This window comes from Centruroides sculpturatus, unplaced genomic scaffold, assembly GCF_000671375.1.
Source record: "Centruroides sculpturatus isolate CEXI.00-Female unplaced genomic scaffold, Cexi_2.0 scaffold1014, whole genome shotgun sequence".
Taxonomy (NCBI): Eukaryota; Metazoa; Arthropoda; class Arachnida; order Scorpiones; family Buthidae; genus Centruroides; species Centruroides sculpturatus.
Window position 1 is genome coordinate 305,997 of NW_019385381.1, and position 19,241 is coordinate 325,237.

General features: G+C 30.9%; 1 protein-coding gene across 2 annotated transcripts; it reads left to right on the plus strand.

Annotated features, from left to right (window-relative positions):
• Positions 1 to 1,186: 1,186 nt before the first annotated feature.
• Positions 1,187 to 16,576, plus strand: LOC111638361. Of its 2 annotated transcripts, XM_023384060.1 has the most exons (10): positions 1,187 to 1,312; positions 1,394 to 1,524; positions 3,320 to 3,467; positions 5,133 to 5,230; positions 5,300 to 5,427; positions 12,807 to 12,903; positions 15,475 to 15,590; positions 15,676 to 15,796; positions 15,868 to 16,063; positions 16,433 to 16,576. In XM_023384060.1, exons 1-10 carry the CDS (start codon positions 1,214 to 1,216, stop codon positions 16,547 to 16,549), a joined length of 1,251 nt encoding a protein of 416 aa, XP_023239828.1. In that variant the 5' UTR covers positions 1,187 to 1,213; the 3' UTR covers positions 16,550 to 16,576. The 2 variants fall into 2 exon arrangements, with proteins under 2 accessions (XP_023239828.1, XP_023239829.1); XM_023384061.1 differs by lacking the exon at positions 15,868 to 16,063 and having other exon boundaries at positions 16,433 to 16,557.
• The last annotated feature ends 2,665 nt before the right edge of the window (positions 16,577 to 19,241 follow it).

Below are 19,241 nucleotides of genomic sequence, written 5' to 3' on the forward strand. Positions count from 1 at the left end.
TGAATTTAAAGCCCTCCTTCTTATATTTATTTTAAAGTTTAATATCGTGAGTTAGGACATGATACATTAATAATTCTTACTATCCTAACTGGTGTCAGCATCCTGACTTGGCTGAGATCTCACGATCTTTAGTCTATCTTAAACAATAAAACAATCCAGTGACAACGTGAGCAAGTCTTACCGACTTGTTGCTGATAACTGTTCAATAGATCGTCTATATCGAACATGGCTTCTCACATTAACAATGTCTTTTATAATGGAAATATTTGATATTTGATTTGATTATTTGATATATTTGATATCTCTTTATATTTGATATATTTGATAACTCTTTTTTGATATTTGATAACTTTTTTTTTTATAATATAATGTACAGTAACATAAAATTCCCTAAAAATTTTTGAAATTTTTGTCATCCTAAGCCAGTGAAATCATTTTTTGAAAAGTAATTTTTTTCCATTTAAATCTCACTTCAAAAAATTTTCTAATATGCATCATCTTGTGAACCTCATTTTTTCAGAAATGACATATTTTTACTTTAATAAGTTTTCTCTCTTTAATAAGTAAAACACCTTTCTCCCTTTTTTCTAGCAATTTATTTAATTAAATCAAATAAACTAATGTTTTCAACTATTTTAAATAGACTTCTGATGTCAATCCACAGAATTAGTTTACCAATAGGTTGTGCTTCCTTGCTCTTGAAGGTCAGGTTTATATTTTTACTTTACAATTTGATGCAAAGAAACATTGATATTTTGAAAAATTCACAACTCATATTTTGTACAGAAGCTTGAAATTTATGAAAATTTTGTCTAATATTGATTAGTAATTAATCACTCACTGATACCTACTTTTGAACCAGTTTTTACCCATTATCTGTTTGGGGTTAATTCACTATGCTTATCTTGCTATGGTCTTTTTATCAGTTTTAATTTAGTATATTTAAACTTAACATTGTATTATTAGAAATATTTTGTTAGTATCTGAACTCTTTATTAAATTTGTAAGTTTACTTGAATTATGAACATTTTCTTATAAAATGATTTTAAACTTTTGTGTTTTTAAAATTAAAGATAAAACATTTATAAGAACATTTTCTTATAAAATATTTTTATAAATGTTTTATCTTCAATATAAACAAAATTTCCTTAATATTTGAATAATATTTCAGGCTGCTCATTGTCTTTCTGAAGCAAATAGTTTACTGAAAAAGATGAATAAGAATGAAAATATAATTATATCAAATAAGAAAGATGATTATATTCTAAAGACTCCCTTTATTTTTATTGTTGCAAAAAGAATTTCTGCTGAGGTAAACTAATTATGTTATTTTTAACTTGTTATTTTTTAAATTTTCTGAAGGAAAGATTAATAATTTTTCTTCTCCTTTCAGATTAATTATCTTCAAAAAGAATTTAAAGTTGCATTGTATGATATAAAAACAGTAGCAAACATATTGGGTAGATCTTATCCAAAATTTTACAGAAATGTAACAGAGAAACTTGCTAAAAAAGTGCTTATGTTGTAAGACTTTTAAAAGAATATTTTAATTATTTAACATTAAGGTTATATAAATAACATAATACAGTAAGGCCTCACTTATATGGTTACCTTCAGGATTTACAATTTCTGGCCACATAGGTGGGTTAGGACAAACTTGATATATAAAGCAGTAATTATAGTACAGTATTGAATCCTGCAAAAGGTTTGAACTCGATGATGGCTACTTAATAAAAAGGCATTACGCCTCAACTATGATCAACTTAATGATCAACTATGCCTGTGTGAAATTAACAAACAGGCAAATTCTATTCAGATATGATCTAACTTCAGCAAAAAGAAAATTGATAAGTGCAATGACATAGTAAACAATAGAAATTTATCTCCAGCTAGCACTAGTCTACACCCAAGCACAATTAGCTACGATAAAAGAACTGTAATGACTTTACCCAAAAAAAAAAAAGGAGACAATGATGAAAATAGCTTCCGAACAGCCTCCAGAGAAGGAAGAGGAAGAATTTAACTGAATGCTGACAAACTCAAATAAATCAGAACCTTGACAATTTATGCAAATACAAAAACCAGTACAATGCCTAAATCCTTAAGTGAACAAATCATAAACAGCATTTTCTTAAGCATGGGAGAATTATCATGTATGTAAACTGCCAGGCAATAAACCACATCAAATTGCCCCTTGACCTGGTCAGGCGACTCCATACCTTTGACCTTTGTCATATCTACAATCTCAGTCATGCACTAGCTGTGGCTACATTTGGATCTGTATGCACAATGTTACGCTTTGTATAGTAATAAAGTTTTAGTTATATGTAGCTAACAAGATAGTCATTTTATTCTACGGATATAACCGTTTTTTCAAAAAATTTTACAAAACTGATTATTAGCAGATATGTAAAATCTGTTAAAGTCCATTGTTTTGATACTTAATTTTTTTCTTTAATTAAATGACACACTACAATTCTTTCTATTGATTATAAATTCATAAGAATTTTCATGTATTATTTGATAGTGTGTATTTTATTCTTTATAAAATATGCAATATTAAATACCTTATTTCCTCAATTAAATTCTGGAGGTTTATTTTTAAAATATACATATCCCCAGGGTTTGTGACCTTGAAGCAGAATACAAGTGGATAAAAATTGAAAGAAATAGCTAATTTATACATTTTCCAAATTATCAAAACTATTTTGTTGACTGTATTTACAGCTTATAGCTACATTTGAAATACTGTAATTAATGTTTTTATATTTAACTTGATTCAGTGTCTTCCAATTCAGTTATTATATTGTCATTCATGTCTGCTTTGATGCTTTCATAGGAATCAAGCTCTTTACTAACTTATGGATCAAATTCACCACTTCTTTCCAAAAGAGATGGTGAATTTTATCAAGAAGGTAGTAAAGAGCTTTAACCTAATTATTTTTTGGCTGATAAGCTCTTGATTTATGAACTTGATCATAACTTTCCCATCCTCAATGTTTGACGATATTTATAATTTAATTTCAAAAAAGTATTTCTGTGAATCCTGGAATAGACAGTGCTGTCTAACTCTAGACAATTTGAGGAGAAAGAATCTTAATTAAACTCTTTACCTGCCACACTAAACTACATTACCCTAAACAGTGCAGTACCTCAACAGTACTGAAGGTTTTCAACTTGGGATTTATTTTTAAAAGCATCTTTATTCCCCAAAAGTTTAACTGAGGAAATAAAGTATATGTTTAAACTCTGCACGTTTATTTAATTTAACAGAAATCAATACTTACTTAATACATTGTTCACTTTAAATTATGAACAGATCAAAAGAGTCTGAAGTTTTAGAAGAATGTCGGTGTCTTGCAATAGCAGTAAAGATATATTTTGAAAAGAAACAATATTCTCTTGCTTATGATATTGCCAAATATCAAAATTTATTGATGAATAAAATAGAAAAAACTTATGTTGAAGTAGGTTTATAGAATTATATTTCTGTAAATTATGTGTATTATTTACTATTTAGTAATTCAGCCAATTTAAGATTTAATTATACTCATTACTTTTTAAAATCTGGATTATTTTTATTATACAGATGATCTAAACAGATTATCTGGAAGATTGGATTAAGCAAATTTTTGTAAAGTGAAATATTTTTTTTGTATTTATATCTACTATTTTGTCTATTGAGTTTTTTATATGTTGTCATTTGTATTTTAATAGATTGATGTGGTCAAAGTATGGCTTGCATGCCACATGTTTCTCTCAAATACTGACAATGTAGTTTCTGCAAAACATTAATCATTCTAAGATTTAAGAAAAAGCATAAATAAAATAACTAATTGTTGCAAAACATTATAAATATATTATGTTAGAATGGTTGGATCACACTGAGAGAGAAAATGTGTAGCCATTCACCATACACCATGTCAACAGTCTCATACATACTGATGTGTTTCAGGTTTAACATTAGGTGGGTAGTCAGAAGGGAAACTTATAGCTCCATCTCACTTTCCAGAGATGAAAAAAGATCCTGCTTATCTGACATATTTATGCACCAATGGAAGGTTAATTAATTATCAGATGCTTACATTTGAGTAATGGGCATAATATATGAAACTCACAAATGATGTAATACAAAAATTCTATGATGATACAAATATTACTGTAGTTATATCTCGAAATTGACTGAGAAGAGGATAAAAAAGAGTAAAAAACTTGAAGAGAAAATGTTAATGAAACTAAGTTTCCCATAGGAACAAAAACAAAAATAATCAACCTCAAAATTTCTGAATGAATCAAAGGAATTTGGAATTTCCATGAAAACTCAACATAATCTATGTGTCAGTTAGACAAATGTACTGTTGACACAAAGTCTCTGTACTTAGTTATTCTAGATTTAATAGTCTTAAATCTTTGTTATTGGCAATAATTCTAATTTATTCTTATGCTTTCCTATGTATTTTTTATTTCTATTTTTCCTTACAAGACCCACAACAAAAGAAGAGTGTGTAAATATTAGGTTGAGTCTAAATTTAGATTTCAATCCATTTTAATAAAAACGTTTTTCATATGAACAGTGTTCTTGGAAGTTATGTCAAGGCATCCAAGGGAGAATACTAGCTTAATATTGAGCACTTAAATATGTTAATGCAGAAAGAAAAAAGAAAAAGAAAATTTAAGGAAAATCAATAAAACTTTAGTTAGCACCATGACTTTGATAAGTTTCTGTGGCTGTCAGCCATATTATTGTATATTTTGTATTTTTAATTTAAGTTAGGCTTAGTATTTTCTTTGTTCTTTTGTTCTAATTTTTCTAGAATTTTCCTTTCTAATCCTTTTCCCTTGGATGGGATTACAATNAGCAGATTGTCATTGGCAACGGCAAAAGAGTGGAAACATCATTCGCACTTGTTCGAAAAAAGTCCATTGTTCGTCTCACGTAACTGCCGAATGGAAAGTCCGTTGTTCGCAGCAAGTCCGTTGCTCGAGTCACGTAACGGTCAAACAGAAAGTCCGTTAATCGCAGCGTCCGTTATTCGAGGCGTACGTTATACGAGGCACCACTGTATATCTAAATCTAATTTTATTTTAGTAAAATTTATTTTGCTAGAATAATAACAATTCCTTTTTTTCAGTTTATAGATTCTCTTATATTGTTGCTTAAAGCTCAGTATTTTAAGAATTGGAAAGCAGTTGAAATGCACATTAAAATGGCAGAATCTGCAATTGAATAGTAAGTTTACTTGGCAAGATTTATGTTATAATTTCATGTCTACTGGATTAAACTTTTTTTTTTTTTCAGTTGCAATAATTATATCAAGACAACTTCAAATATATCTCTTGAAGATATGAAATTTACTGGGGATATGTTTTACAATGTTATGTATTTAGAATTAATAGATGGAAATGTAGATCGATGCATTCATCTAGGTATTATTTTCAAAAATTTCAATTTCTCAAAAATTCTAAGGGAATGCTTTTGCATTATACTGTATTATACATTTTTACATATGGTAGTACAGGTATCCCTCATATAACATAGTAGATACATTCAGAAAAAGTGTCCTGTTATGCAAATCTGTACTATACAAAACAAAGGACTAATGCAAAACATAGAGTTAGGTTCCAGAAGTTAACAAATGTATACTATTCTTTTTGTTACTAAAAGAAATATGTTTATTAAACAATCAATACTTTATTTTCAATCAATAATTAACTAATCAAACATCATTAATTAGCAATAATTAACTAATAAGCACAATTAAAAGTACTGTTAATATTAATTTTAGTTAAACAAAGGTGTTTTCTTTTTATGGTATAATTGTAATCTCAGTTTTTTGTTGATCTTGATCAGAAATATCCACATATCTTTGTTTTTTCATAATTTTCTATGAATGAAAAAATAAAATTGTTATTAATTGATCATTTGTTCAATCGAGTACCAAGTGATTTTTTTTCCAGATTTTGTGCTTAAATACTGAATTGTTTCAGTTTGGAACAGTTTGAGTACCAAGATATCATTGTATTTCATTTGTCATTTTTACAAATGATTACCCTTACCTGCAGTTTATAAAAAGTTTAATAACACTTACCTAATTATCACTTATTTAAATAAACTTTACTAAATACAAAGATTAATCTATAGAATCAAAATTTGGTTACAGTGTTAAGGGCTAAAGTCTGAAAGTAACGACAATGACACCTGGTTGATAGAAAAGTGTAGTGACTTAGCTATACCGAAGTATACCCAGTCTTGTTGTGGGGTAAATGATTGAGGACTTTACAAAACCAAGGACACATATTCATGGAACTATATTTAATACTAATAACATCAATTGACAAAAACAGCTCAAGGCTTGAAATGACGAACTTATTGGTTATACAGTTAAATTGAGCTTAGTCACTACATACATAATTAATTCTAAATTAAACACTAATATTGATACAACATGATTATTCAATTTATATACATAAATATACTATACACTTATCTACAGGTTGATATACCAGGTTGTTACATTCTCTTGATACAATTAATTGGCAGAATCCAATACTCTTTGTTTGCCGACATGTGATTGACGCTTGGTTATAAAATAAGTTTACAAACTGCAGAATTGATGAAATAACTGTCCCAATCCTATTTCTATTCAATCCTGCCTGTATCTGCATTTATTGCATATGTACATATTTTGTATATCCATTTGTATCTGTTCTCATTTCTTTCTGTATTTTGCATATGTATATCTTGTTCAATTTCTCCACATTTTTTACATTGTATATTATCCTAACCTATATTAACCTAACTGTAATCAATGTTATTCTTGTCACGTTTTTGTAACCTGGTAGTGCTTCCTGCGGAGCCAGGTATGTAACACGATTTGTGTACCTCATAATAAACAATGAATGAATGAATGAATGAATGTCCCAATGAGTCAACCTGATTCCTAAGTATATTCCTACTTAAATTACTTGTTCATTGGAGGAAAGTTTTGTTTGATGAGGTTGGATTGTCCACTTCCTACAGCCATCCGATATCCTATTGTTCTTATCATATCTCATGATAACCTTCCGGATGGGGCTAGACCAGGCATGGCAACATACGGCCCGTTGAATGAATTTATGCGGCCCATGATTAATCTTTCAATATTAGCTACTCAAGTCCAAATAGCTTGATGAAAAATTCTGATGCCTAAGAAAAAAAAGGTCAACAACTCACTGTACGTTTAGAGTTAACCGTCCATTACAAATCTCTTAAGTACAGCGTAGAATGTTGATAAAGCATGATAAGGTAAAAAATGTATCTGTAATCTCTATGTACAATTTAGTCTCTACAGGGTGACACCCACAATGAGATCTCGCACCACCTCAAAATCTTCCTAGGGCAGCCTCTGGTTCGGCCCATGAAAAAAAGTTTTCTTTCCAATTTGGCCTGGGGGCAAAAACTGTTGGCCGCCCCTGGTCTAGACAGTGCAGTCCAGCATTGAAGGTGAGTCCACGGAAAAAGGGAAAAGAGGTCCTCTGACATGTGGAACAAGCATTTTTTTTTAGTTTCCACCATCTGCAAACTTGTTCACCTAAGTGAGCTTCACTTAACCAGTCCACAGCCACGATTTTTTGACCTCCAAAAGGTGATGCAGAGTGTACAGCATTATGTTATGCGTAACAAAGAAAAAAGGAAAAACCCGATACAATATTATTTAACAAACGGAACACAATTACAAATTTTACAAAATTAATACAACCAAAATAACCATAGTGGTGGAGCACTACGAAAGTTAGGACAAGGAAGAGAAAATTTTACTTTCAGGTTTCATTAAAGTAAATCTGACAAAAGGCACAAAACAAATTGAAAATTTTAATATTCTAAAATCCCTGGGCAAATTTGAGAAAATATGCATGCTTACTTAAATAAAAAAATATATCAAATAACATAATTCGGAGAATTTTCCAAACTGTGTTAGAGTGAAACTAGAAGTTGTGTTGTACATGGGATATCCCCAATTTTCAAACTGTGTTAGAGCGAAACCATGTTGTATGAGGAATACCTGTAGTTAACTGCTAACATAATTAAATTATGTAGTTAACTATGCCCAATATAGTTAACTACTAATTACAATTACTATCCAAATTTAGTAATTAAACTAATACTTAACTACATGTTTAGTTTCAACTACTGTACTTTTCCTTTTGATTCACTATAATGCTGTCTTGGAGTAATCTATTAGATTAAGCAGAGAGAACATGTCTCAACTTTTATATAAATTAATTCGACTTTTGTCAAAATCATCAAGTTTGGTTCAGTTTTTTTTATTTGTATCAAAGCAATTGTATTATTTGAAACTTTTATATTGCCAGTTGGTAAAAATTGAATTCAAACAAAAACAACCAAGAGAGCCAGTGGTGCATTATTCTATGGGCAAAAAGGAGTTTGGGGCCCCTGTTGATGGGATCTCAAACTAATTTTTTATAAACTCATGACTGTAGTTAGAGTATAAAAGTTAAATTTAGGCTGGGGACTCTAGATTACTGACATGGCACAGTGCAAAAGTTGCATTAAAAATGAACAAGGATACTAGGGGATTCCTCCCAAAAATTTGCCAAAAAAAAAAAAAAAAATGTTTGAAGTCAACACTTTACATGGGATCCTCTAATTCAAATTTTCTTGGGCCTATGAAGCCATAATGCACCACTGAATTAGGCTTTGCTGCATTTACGAGGCATGTTCAAAAAGTAAAGATACAATGGCTAGTATTCATTCAAAACATTTTTATTTCACTAAATGTCTACTACCCTTTATTTATTAGTACATGCATTATTTTTCTACATAATTGCTGCCAAAGTCCAAACACTTGTTAAGTCTGGGTACTAGTTTCTGTATCTCAGAGTTGTAGAATTCTACCTCTTGCTGCTTGAACTACATTTCAACATCATTTTTGATCCCATCATTTTCATGGAAGTATTGTCCTGCAAGGTTTTTCTTCAGAAAAAGAAACAAGTGGAAGTCACTGGAACAAGATCTGGGTTGTATGGTGGATGGTCGAAAACATTTCACTTGAATCATTTGAGAAGCATTTTGGTGGCAATTGCTGTGAGTCCAAGTGTGGACTAGATGATCATAGATTCATCTAGTCCACACTAACAAAGAAACAAAGAATATTGTGGAGAATCCTGCAAGTGTACAATGGTCCATGAAAGGCAGTACATGTGTGGTGATACACCAGTTGTTTTTTTTTTTATATTTGTATTTTGTATTAAGCCTATGATTAAGTTTCCTCGATCTTTTGTTTAACACTTTCTCGAACTTTCTAACGGTCCTGTTTCCCTGCTGGTGGTAAAACATTTCTGAGAACTACAACGAAAAACAAGGGTGTGGAAGTAGGCCCCGNGCATAAGGTAAAAAATGTATCTGTAATCTCTATGTACAATTTAGTCTCTACAGGGTGACACCCACAATGAGATCTCGCACCACCTCAAAATCTTCCTAGGGCAGCCTCTGGTTCGGCCCATGAAAAAAAGTTTTCTTTCCAATTTGGCCTGGGGGCAAAAACTGTTGGCCGCCCCTGGTCTAGACAGTGCAGTCCAGCATTGAAGGTGAGTCCACGGAAAAAGGGAAAAGAGGTCCTCTGACATGTGGAACAAGCATTTTTTTTTAGTTTCCACCATCTGCAAACTTGTTCACCTAAGTGAGCTTCACTTAACCAGTCCACAGCCACGATTTTTTTACCTCCAAAAGGTGATGCAGAGTGTACAGCATTATGTTATGCGTAACAAAGAAAAAAGGAAAAACCCGATACAATATTATTTAACAAACGGAACACAATTACAAATTTTACAAAATTAATACAACCAAAATAACCATAGTGGTGGAGCACTACGAAAGTTAGGACAAGGAAGAGAAAATTTTACTTTCAGGTTTCATTAAAGTAAATCTGACAAAAGGCACAAAACAAATTGAAAATTTTAATATTCTAAAATCCCTGGGCAAATTTGAGAAAATATGCATGCTTACTTAAATAAAAAAATATATCAAATAACATAATTCGGAGAATTTTCCAAACTGTGTTAGAGTGAAACTAGAAGTTGTGTTGTACATGGGATATCCCCAATTTTCAAACTGTGTTAGAGCGAAACCATGTTGTATGAGGAATACCTGTAGTTAACTGCTAACATAATTAAATTATGTAGTTAACTATGCCCAATATAGTTAACTACTAATTACAATTACTATCCAAATTTAGTAATTAAACTAATACTTAACTACATGTTTAGTTTCAACTACTGTACTTTTCCTTTTGATTCACTATAATGCTGTCTTGGAGTAATCTATTAGATTAAGCAGAGAGAACATGTCTCAACTTTTATATAAATTAATTCGACTTTTGTCAAAATCATCAAGTTTGGTTCAGTTTTTTTTATTTGTATCAAAGCAATTGTATTATTTGAAACTTTTATATTGCCAGTTGGTAAAAATTGAATTCAAACAAAAACAACCAAGAGAGCCAGTGGTGCATTATTCTATGGGCAAAAAGGAGTTTGGGGCCCCTGTTGATGGGATCTCAAACTAATTTTTTATAAACTCATGACTGTAGTTAGAGTATAAAAGTTAAATTTAGGCTGGGGACTCTAGATTACTGACATGGCACAGTGCAAAAGTTGCATTAAAAATGAACAAGGATACTAGGGGATTCCTCCCAAAAATTTGCCAAAAAAAAAAAAAAAAATGTTTGAAGTCAACACTTTACATGGGATCCTCTAATTCAAATTTTCTTGGGCCTATGAAGCCATAATGCACCACTGAATTAGGCTTTGCTGCATTTACGAGGCATGTTCAAAAAGTAAAGATACAATGGCTAGTATTCATTCAAAACATTTTTATTTCACTAAATGTCTACTACCCTTTATTTATTAGTACATGCATTATTTTTCTACATAATTGCTGCCAAAGTCCAAACACTTGTTAAGTCTGGGTACTAGTTTCTGTATCTCAGAGTTGTAGAATTCTACCTCTTGCTGCTTGAACTACATTTCAACATCATTTTTGATCCCATCATTTTCATGGAAGTATTGTCCTGCAAGGTTTTTCTTCAGAAAAAGAAACAAGTGGAAGTCACTGGAACAAGATCTGGGTTGTATGGTGGATGGTCGAAAACATTTCACTTGAATCATTTGAGAAGCATTTTGGTGGCAATTGCTGTGAGTCCAAGTGTGGACTAGATGATCATAGATTCATCTAGTCCACACTAACAAAGAAACAAAGAATATTGTGGAGAATCCTGCAAGTGTACAATGGTCCATGAAAGGCAGTACATGTGTGGTGATACACCAGTTGTTTTTTTTTTTATATTTGTATTTTGTATTAAGCCTATGATTAAGTTTCCTCGATCTTTTGTTTAACACTTTCTCGAACTTTCTAACGGTCCTGTTTCCCTGCTGGTGGTAAAACATTTCTGAGAACTACAACGAAAAACAAGGGTGTGGAAGTAGGCCCCGAGGCAAGGAGAGAAGGGGTGAAGGCGGACTTTTGAGCTAGCGTTGGGAGAGGACGGACAGTGCGAGGATATCCTGGTCGCCGTAACGAAGGAGAAGGGAGCGATTCGAGGAAAACGAGAGCGAGACATCATGGGAAGGAAGGAAGATCACGGTAGTTCATTTTCATCGATGTGAGTGGACTCTGAAGAAAAAGAAGAAACACAGGTACCCCACCAGCAGTCTTCCCTTGTTTCTCTTATTCTTAATATTAATATTTTCCCTTCATTCTACTGTCTCATTTAGTATATAGATTAGGTTAAGTTAGGTTAAGATAGGTTAAGTACAGTTTTAAATTGTCGTGAAGTACTGTTGCACTCTCTTTCCGATATAATTATATGTTACGCGAGTTGTATGTATCGGAGTTGGGATCACTGAGAATATTGTATACTTGCACGAACAACAATAAAACTTTTGTTGTAGACCACTTTCTTTGTGTTGCCCATCCACGTGCTCTCCACACATGAATAAATAACAACAATTATTTATTTTTTTCACGTGAATCGTAATATACAGGATTCTTTTTCGGATTCCAACTCTGAGCATTACAGAATATCCAAAATAAGAACAAGGAATAGAGTAAATACAAATCAAGGGAACCTGCTCGCAACAATTAAGGAAAGACTGATTTCTAATCTTATAACTAATACTTACACTAAATTATAAACTAAAAGAGGATAGGAAGATTAACAAAAAGTTTTAATATGATAGAAGATGAGGTTATAAAGAATACCCGGGTTTGCTGGTTGGTATTGATGTTCTTCTGGTGGGGAACCACTATAATTTGTTTCCTGATGATCTTTAATTGGATCTCTTGAATGATCTTCCTTGTACAAGGGACGGTCATCTCTCTCTCTTTACATTAACAGGGTCTTTTCTCCTCTGCAGGCTACCTTCGTCTCCCTTTGTCTGCCTTCACCAAGAGTCTAACCCAAGAATGATCTCCTTATTCGTTATAGTAGCCTCAGTGCTCTCACTTCCCATTGTCAATGTGGTTCTTAGAAAGGGTTACCCCACCCACAGGAAGGAATGTTAGTCAAAAATTTGAGAAAACAAAAGAGGAAACAAAGAAGAAAGAAAACTTAAAACTAAACTTATATCTAAAATATATACAGTAATATGGTGTATCACCACAATATAAAATATACATATAATTAATAAAAATACTCTGTATATATGTATAACTTATATACGTCTCCTATTATAATTTGAATATCAAAATATTTGATACAAAAATATTGTAAATAATGTAATAGTAGTAATTAATATCTAAATTTTTTCAGGACTAGAAGGAATTAGATTATTTTCAAATACTCTAAACATAAAAGTACTTCTTGTGATTATGCCAATTTTTATTCAAGCTCTCTTTTATGCTAGACTGTAAGTTTTGTAAACATATTTAATATTATATATTTATTTAATAAGTATATTGCTGATATTAATAATAATGAAAGGGCTCTTAACAGATTCTAGTATATGAAATGTATGCCTGTCTATAAGATTCACACAAAAAAACTTTGCCTTATTCCTGAATGAAATGAAATAAAGGCATTTTATTTTGTTTGATAATAGATTCATTTTTTAATGAGCATCTTCTTTATATTCTGAACTTTGCAATTTGAATATGCTTTGCCTATTAATAAATTATTTTGTTCATTTTTTGAACAGTGTAGAATAATCTTATTCTACACTGTTCAAAATGGTTACAAGACATTGAAATATCAGCTTACTGTAGTGGTGGAATCAATAGTTTCAATTTATGAAAAATTACTAAAAAATTCTTAAATTTTGATATTACATAAGCATTTTCTATAAACATAGAATAATCTTTCTAAAGCAGATTAGTCAAAATTTTTGATATTTCACATTTATTTTAAGAAATTGTCTTCAAAAATACAGTCAAACTTTGATATACTGTCCTCTTAAATAGCATTATTCTCAAAGTGTCAATGCATAGTTGCATATAATTCTTTCTCATAAATATTAAGAAGAGAGAAACCCCTGTGAATTATTGAACGTAAGGTTTTGCATTGACAATGATATTATTACTACTAAATCACATGACTTTCAAATATAAATTTCAAATTTCTCAAACCATTTTAAAAATATTGAAAATCTCTCTTCATTATTATATACAGTCAACCCCTCTATAACACTGTTGATAATTCCGTTTTATATGAATTCCATGCTGTACGAGTCACTCAAATTTTACAAATACGTGTGCCGGGCTGTGAACAGCTCACAGATTTCTAAAATCTAAGTGACTTGTACATGGAATTCATATAAAACGGAATAATCAATAGTGTGATATTTCTAGGGGTTTTTAGATTCAAACCCCACTTCTGTGACACCAATATGTGAGCCACCGGGAGGGAAGAGGAGTCCTCTCCCTCCAGCCACTGGCCGGTGACCTACTTTCTTGTCAGGGATGGTAGTAACGTTCGGTTACGCGTTACGCGAGTGGAGGAGAGTTACGGGGCCGACGATAAGGCGTTGGCATAGTCGAATAAAGACACCATTTTTCTAAACTAACAATTTATTACAGACAAATAATAAAACAAACGTTCTAACATGTTACGTCTCATTCGCGTATGAGAGAGAGAGCTTACAATAAAGCGTTCATACCTCTTGCGATGATATCGAAGGTCTTTAATTTCTGAAAAGCGGGATCCAAGTTGAAGGTTGGAATCGAAGGTCTTCTAATATGTGGTGCGGCCGGTTAGAGGGAAGCGAAATTCTATCTTGATGGTGCGATGGCGACTTCTTGATTAGCGACTCCCCGGAGAGGGGGAAGGAGGATGGCTTTTATACCTTTTTGGTGGGAAAATTCGTCAGGTGATCAATTGTTTTAGCAGGTGTGGGGTTAAAGGTGGTGTTAGAATGACAACAATATGACGAATTTCGCCGATAACTGTAAACTATATACGGTTTGATCGTGAGAATGTTTATAGTTAAACAAAAAGAGTTATAATTCTCTCATGTACTTTATATTTCGTTTTTGTAGGGTCAAATTCCTTTGGTTGAGGGCATTTTTATTTTAAACTTATTAAATTTTTAAAGTACTAAATGCTTTTATTAACTTCGAATTTTCACAATAGTGTTATAGAGGGGTCAACTATATACAGAGTTTTCCAAAAAGAATGTTACCATTGTAGATTATTTTAATTATATTAATTATTACCTGAGAACTTTGTAATGTGCATTAAACATTGGAAAACGTCCACTATAATTTTCAATGTGTGCAGACCTCATGTCACATGGCACATATTCAACCAATACTCAAATTCTTCATACACTCACTCACTACAGCATATTTATTGTCACACCTAGAGAAGTTACAATTCTACAGCTCCTGCAGAGCACTCACATTGCACAATGGTAACTTATTCCAACTTTGCAAACCTCAGAACACAAAATATCTTCTCTGTTGCAGAGTTATCATTTTGCCTTTCTAGAGGTTGTAGACAACAAGACATTTGAATGCAGATGGGAGATGAAACTCAGAGAGTTACTCTATTGATTGGTGTACATTGCAAACTTTTCAGGTAATAATTAATGTACAGGAGCAAGATACCATTAAATTCAAAATAATTAACAAAATTATAGTAAGTTAAAATGGTAGCATTCTGTTTTTGGAAAACCATGTAAAATTTTTATCATTTGAATACTTACATAGGTTGTTTTATTTTTCAAGCTCTGATGGTCCATAAAAAAAAGACAAGTGTAAATAACAAAATGAATTTATTACCAAAAGTTAGGTACAAACATGGTTACTTTTCGACATTTTTTTACACTTGCCTTTGTTTTATGGACCATCAGAGCTTGAAAAAAACAGCCCTCGTAGTTTAGTGCCAATTTTGAAAGCAATAAAACCATGGCACTAAATTGAAGTTTGATTATAAATTTCTTTAATAATAATAATAATAATAAATATTAATAATATAATTCCAGCTATTCGAAATGTGTAGTGATGCTTAATATGTATTATGGTTATATTTTTTCTACGGATTTAAGCTCTGCAATTGCTCTCTATTATGGAAATACTTTACAACTACTTAATCATAATGGTGAGTCCAATGATAATTTCAAAACAATTTCCACAGCATTGTTATAACTGTATTAGAAAAATAATAAATTTAATTTTTGTTATAGTTATAACAGCTACAAGTGAACAATTAAAAATGTTACAAGAATTATCAGAGGCACCTTATAATTTAAGACCACAAAGTCCTGATGATATTGAATTTTATCTCTCAGCCAATATGACATTATGGTAAATATTAATCAACAAATACTTTAAATAGTGAAATATTTTCCATTTTATTAAATTGTCAAAATCATTAGGTGCATTAAGAATTATTTTAGTGAAGAAACAGAGAAATGGTTAAGCATAACTATGGCTTTTAAAGAGAAAAAGTTAACTAGTTATTGGGCATCTTTAGCAGAGAGCTGCATAATAAATATAAACATTGATAAATTTTTTACTGAAAATATAATAAAACCAAATGAATTAAAGAAGAAAAAGAGAAAAATATATAAAGTTAGTAGCACAAAAATTTTTTTCTGAAATAATATTTAATAATATAACCTAGATGCTAAATTTACTTCAATCTAATGAACATCTTAATTTTTAAAACCTCAAAACTCTTCTGTTTGTTGATGTATGTAATGTATATATATGTTATACTCAAAGAATGCTCAATGAGAAGAAAAATTATTACATGAATATACTTCGATAATCTATCGAGTATATTCTGAAACATTATTCAATGCATAAAAAAATGTGAAATAGCATGTTGTGTCTGTTGTGTTTAGTATTAAAAATAAATAAATAATAATAATATGAATATTTTGGAAGTGAAAATATAGAAAAAAAATATTTCAAAATATTTATTTTTTTTTTTTACAGGAAATAATCATCTTAGGAAAAAAGGTATCCAAATCTTACATAGTGCTTCTGAATGAAATGAATTATCTTAAAAATTATTTAGATTACACTTGGGAGCATAAAATGATATCTATTTGAAGATGTTGCAATAAAAGTTTTTAAATAAAATGCTAATTTTATTTCAGTTTCATTTGACTTGATACTTAAAAAAATTATTTTTGAATTTATTTTAATAATTACAAGAAATTTCAATTTTTATACTTTCAGAGATTAGATTTCTCTGTTTAGTACACAAATCATTTTTATTTCAAAATTTATTTTCTAAGTCAATGTACTGTTTTGATGTGTTCAATTTAAAATCTTTCTTTGAAACATTAAAAACATGTGTATGTATATTTATGTACAGTACACCATGTTCTCCAAAAGAAACACACCATGGGAAATTGTGCAGAGAAACTTATACACAAAGCATCAGATGCAAGTGCATAGTGTATTGGTTATAACGATCCACGAAAAACCTTTTTATACAAGTGTTATGTCTTTAAATACACTCATAACACTTGTACAAAAAGGTTTTTCGTGGATTGTTATTACTCAATGAAGTGTTAAGTTGTTGGAAGTCATTTTGTGTATTGGTTATATAATTTATTTACCAGTTTATTTAAATAAAACTAAAAATAACAATAAAAGACCAGGAATGTGTTGTGTTCTTGCTAACATCTGCATATCAAGTGTTAAAAAGAACAAGTTCAATCTTTACAATATACTGGTTAATTACAGAATTATGCAGCTGGCCTACTTTAGCTGAAAGTGATTTGACCACACATATTTTTCTTGCAGTTTGCACAAATTCAGTTTGGCAGTATTGCACTTCTGAAATGATGCATCATATAACGAATACACTATACACTTGACCCTGATTCTTTGCTTACAGGTTTCTCTGCAAAATCTATGGTGCATTCCTTTTGGAAAACAGTGTATACATATATATATTACAGTAAAACCTTGGTTTAATAGGCAAAATTTCCAGTTGTATGTCATACATGACAATTAATATCTTGTTAACTTTAAAATGCTTTTTATATGTAATTAAGTTAACAGGTTATTTTTTCCAAATCCAAGAATCACTGCTCCTAATTAAATACAAGTAAAGTGCATTTTCCAAAAAATTGTTAGTTTATTTATTTTGATTTAGATCATATACGTCTTTATTAGTCTTAAAATTATGGTGAGTAATCATAAGCCATAATACAAAAGAATCCCAGAATCTAATCTGGGCGAGTAAATTTCATATATATTTCTTGGGCCATCTGCCCCAGATATGTCAGGTCTTCTCTGTCGCCAATTACTACCTCATACTGTGGGCCCGGCCTTGTTTTATCGAGTGGAGAAAAGAAGGCCCTCTTATTTCCCCCGGGCTTTAATATTAAAAAATTAAACAAAAGCATTTTTTATAATTAACCTATCGTGGTCAAGTGCTCCGTACAGAAACAGAAAGAGAATAATTAATTCTTTTACCGAAGACAGTCTATTTCTGTCAAATCTGGAGACAGTTTAATTTGCATTTAATTGGTTTATTATTGTAAAATGTACTTTACTGTAATGTATGATTTTGGTTCAAATTGTTCTTTCAATTATTTAAGTTTAATTAAATGAAAGTAAATGATATTCTTGATTCAGAGAAATCCATTTCTAATAGAATTGAAAGCATTTATTACAATGCTAAGGATAATTTGTAAAATGGAGGCAGCAAATCCAAAAATGAACCCAAGATCTTGAGTCTACCAACCTAATAAAGTGGATTTTGCCTGTTGAATTTATCTCAATTATTCTGTAAAATTGCAACCAGATTAATTAGGCCAGCAGTCCCAACCTTTTTATCGTCGCGGACCGGTCAACGTTTGATAATTTTACCGCGGCCCACTGAGGGGGGAACTTTGATTGTTTATATTTTAGATTGATTTAGTTTAATAATTTTAATTTAATTGTATTTAAACATGACTTCAAAATAAAATACAGTTACACCAAAGAATGAATATAATGTGATTTAACATCAGTGGCGTGCCGTCATTAGAAGCGGTGGAAGCGCCGCTTCCCTTGTATTTTATAAAAAATAAATACATAAAATATTTGTTAAATGTAAAACTTCGCTAAAAAGAAAATTTATTCGGATTACATTACAAGTGGTTGGGATTTGATTGGAAACAATCGCTTCCACTATTGTAAGATCGGGAATTTACAGCATATTTCATACAACTGAAAGTTTTAATTTATATTGCCACAATATTTTCTTAACTGTGAAAGAATGGATAGCTGCACTTCCTTCTTGCAGATTGATTGTGTAATTTACATAATAAACAACAACCCAGCACATTTCTATTAGCAAATGATCTGTCAGATTATCTATTGGGCTATGTTGAGCCTAATAACTAATTAGATAGCAAATTAGTTTGGCTAGAGATAGGTGGTTTACAGGGGCGTGCCGTGACATTTGATGATAGGGAAGCTGTGTTTCTGTAAGAAGCCGACATCCAGGGACAATCAGTCAATTGCGCGTCAGTGACGGTCTGGGGTCCATTCGTATCGTTTATTCGATAAGCCGGTAAAAACCGTAGACTTCTCTAAATGTATTTTTCATATCACAATTACGTTCCGAATCGCTAGCCACGATATAAGGGCTACAATTAAAAATAAAATAATAAAAACTTACTCGGTGAAATAAAATATGTGGTGGATGTACTGGTACATACAAAATATTCTTCAATTATATGAATATACTTTTAAAGAAAATTATAATTAAATATAGCTTTGCAAAGAAACGTACATAAAA

Excerpts from the sequence above, each read along its gene's own strand:
- LOC111638361 (XM_023384060.1), top strand. The coding sequence starts at position 1,214 with ATGAATAAGAATGAAAATATAATTATATCAAATAAGAAAGATGATTAT. Across the intron at positions 1,525-3,319 it reads GCTAAAAAAGTGCTTATGTT|ATCAAAAGAGTCTGAAGTTT; the intron begins GTAAGACTTTTA and ends AATTATGAACAG. Across the intron at positions 16,064-16,432 it reads AAAAGAGAAAAATATATAAA|GAAATAATCATCTTAGGAAA; the intron begins GTTAGTAGCACA and ends TTTTTTTTACAG.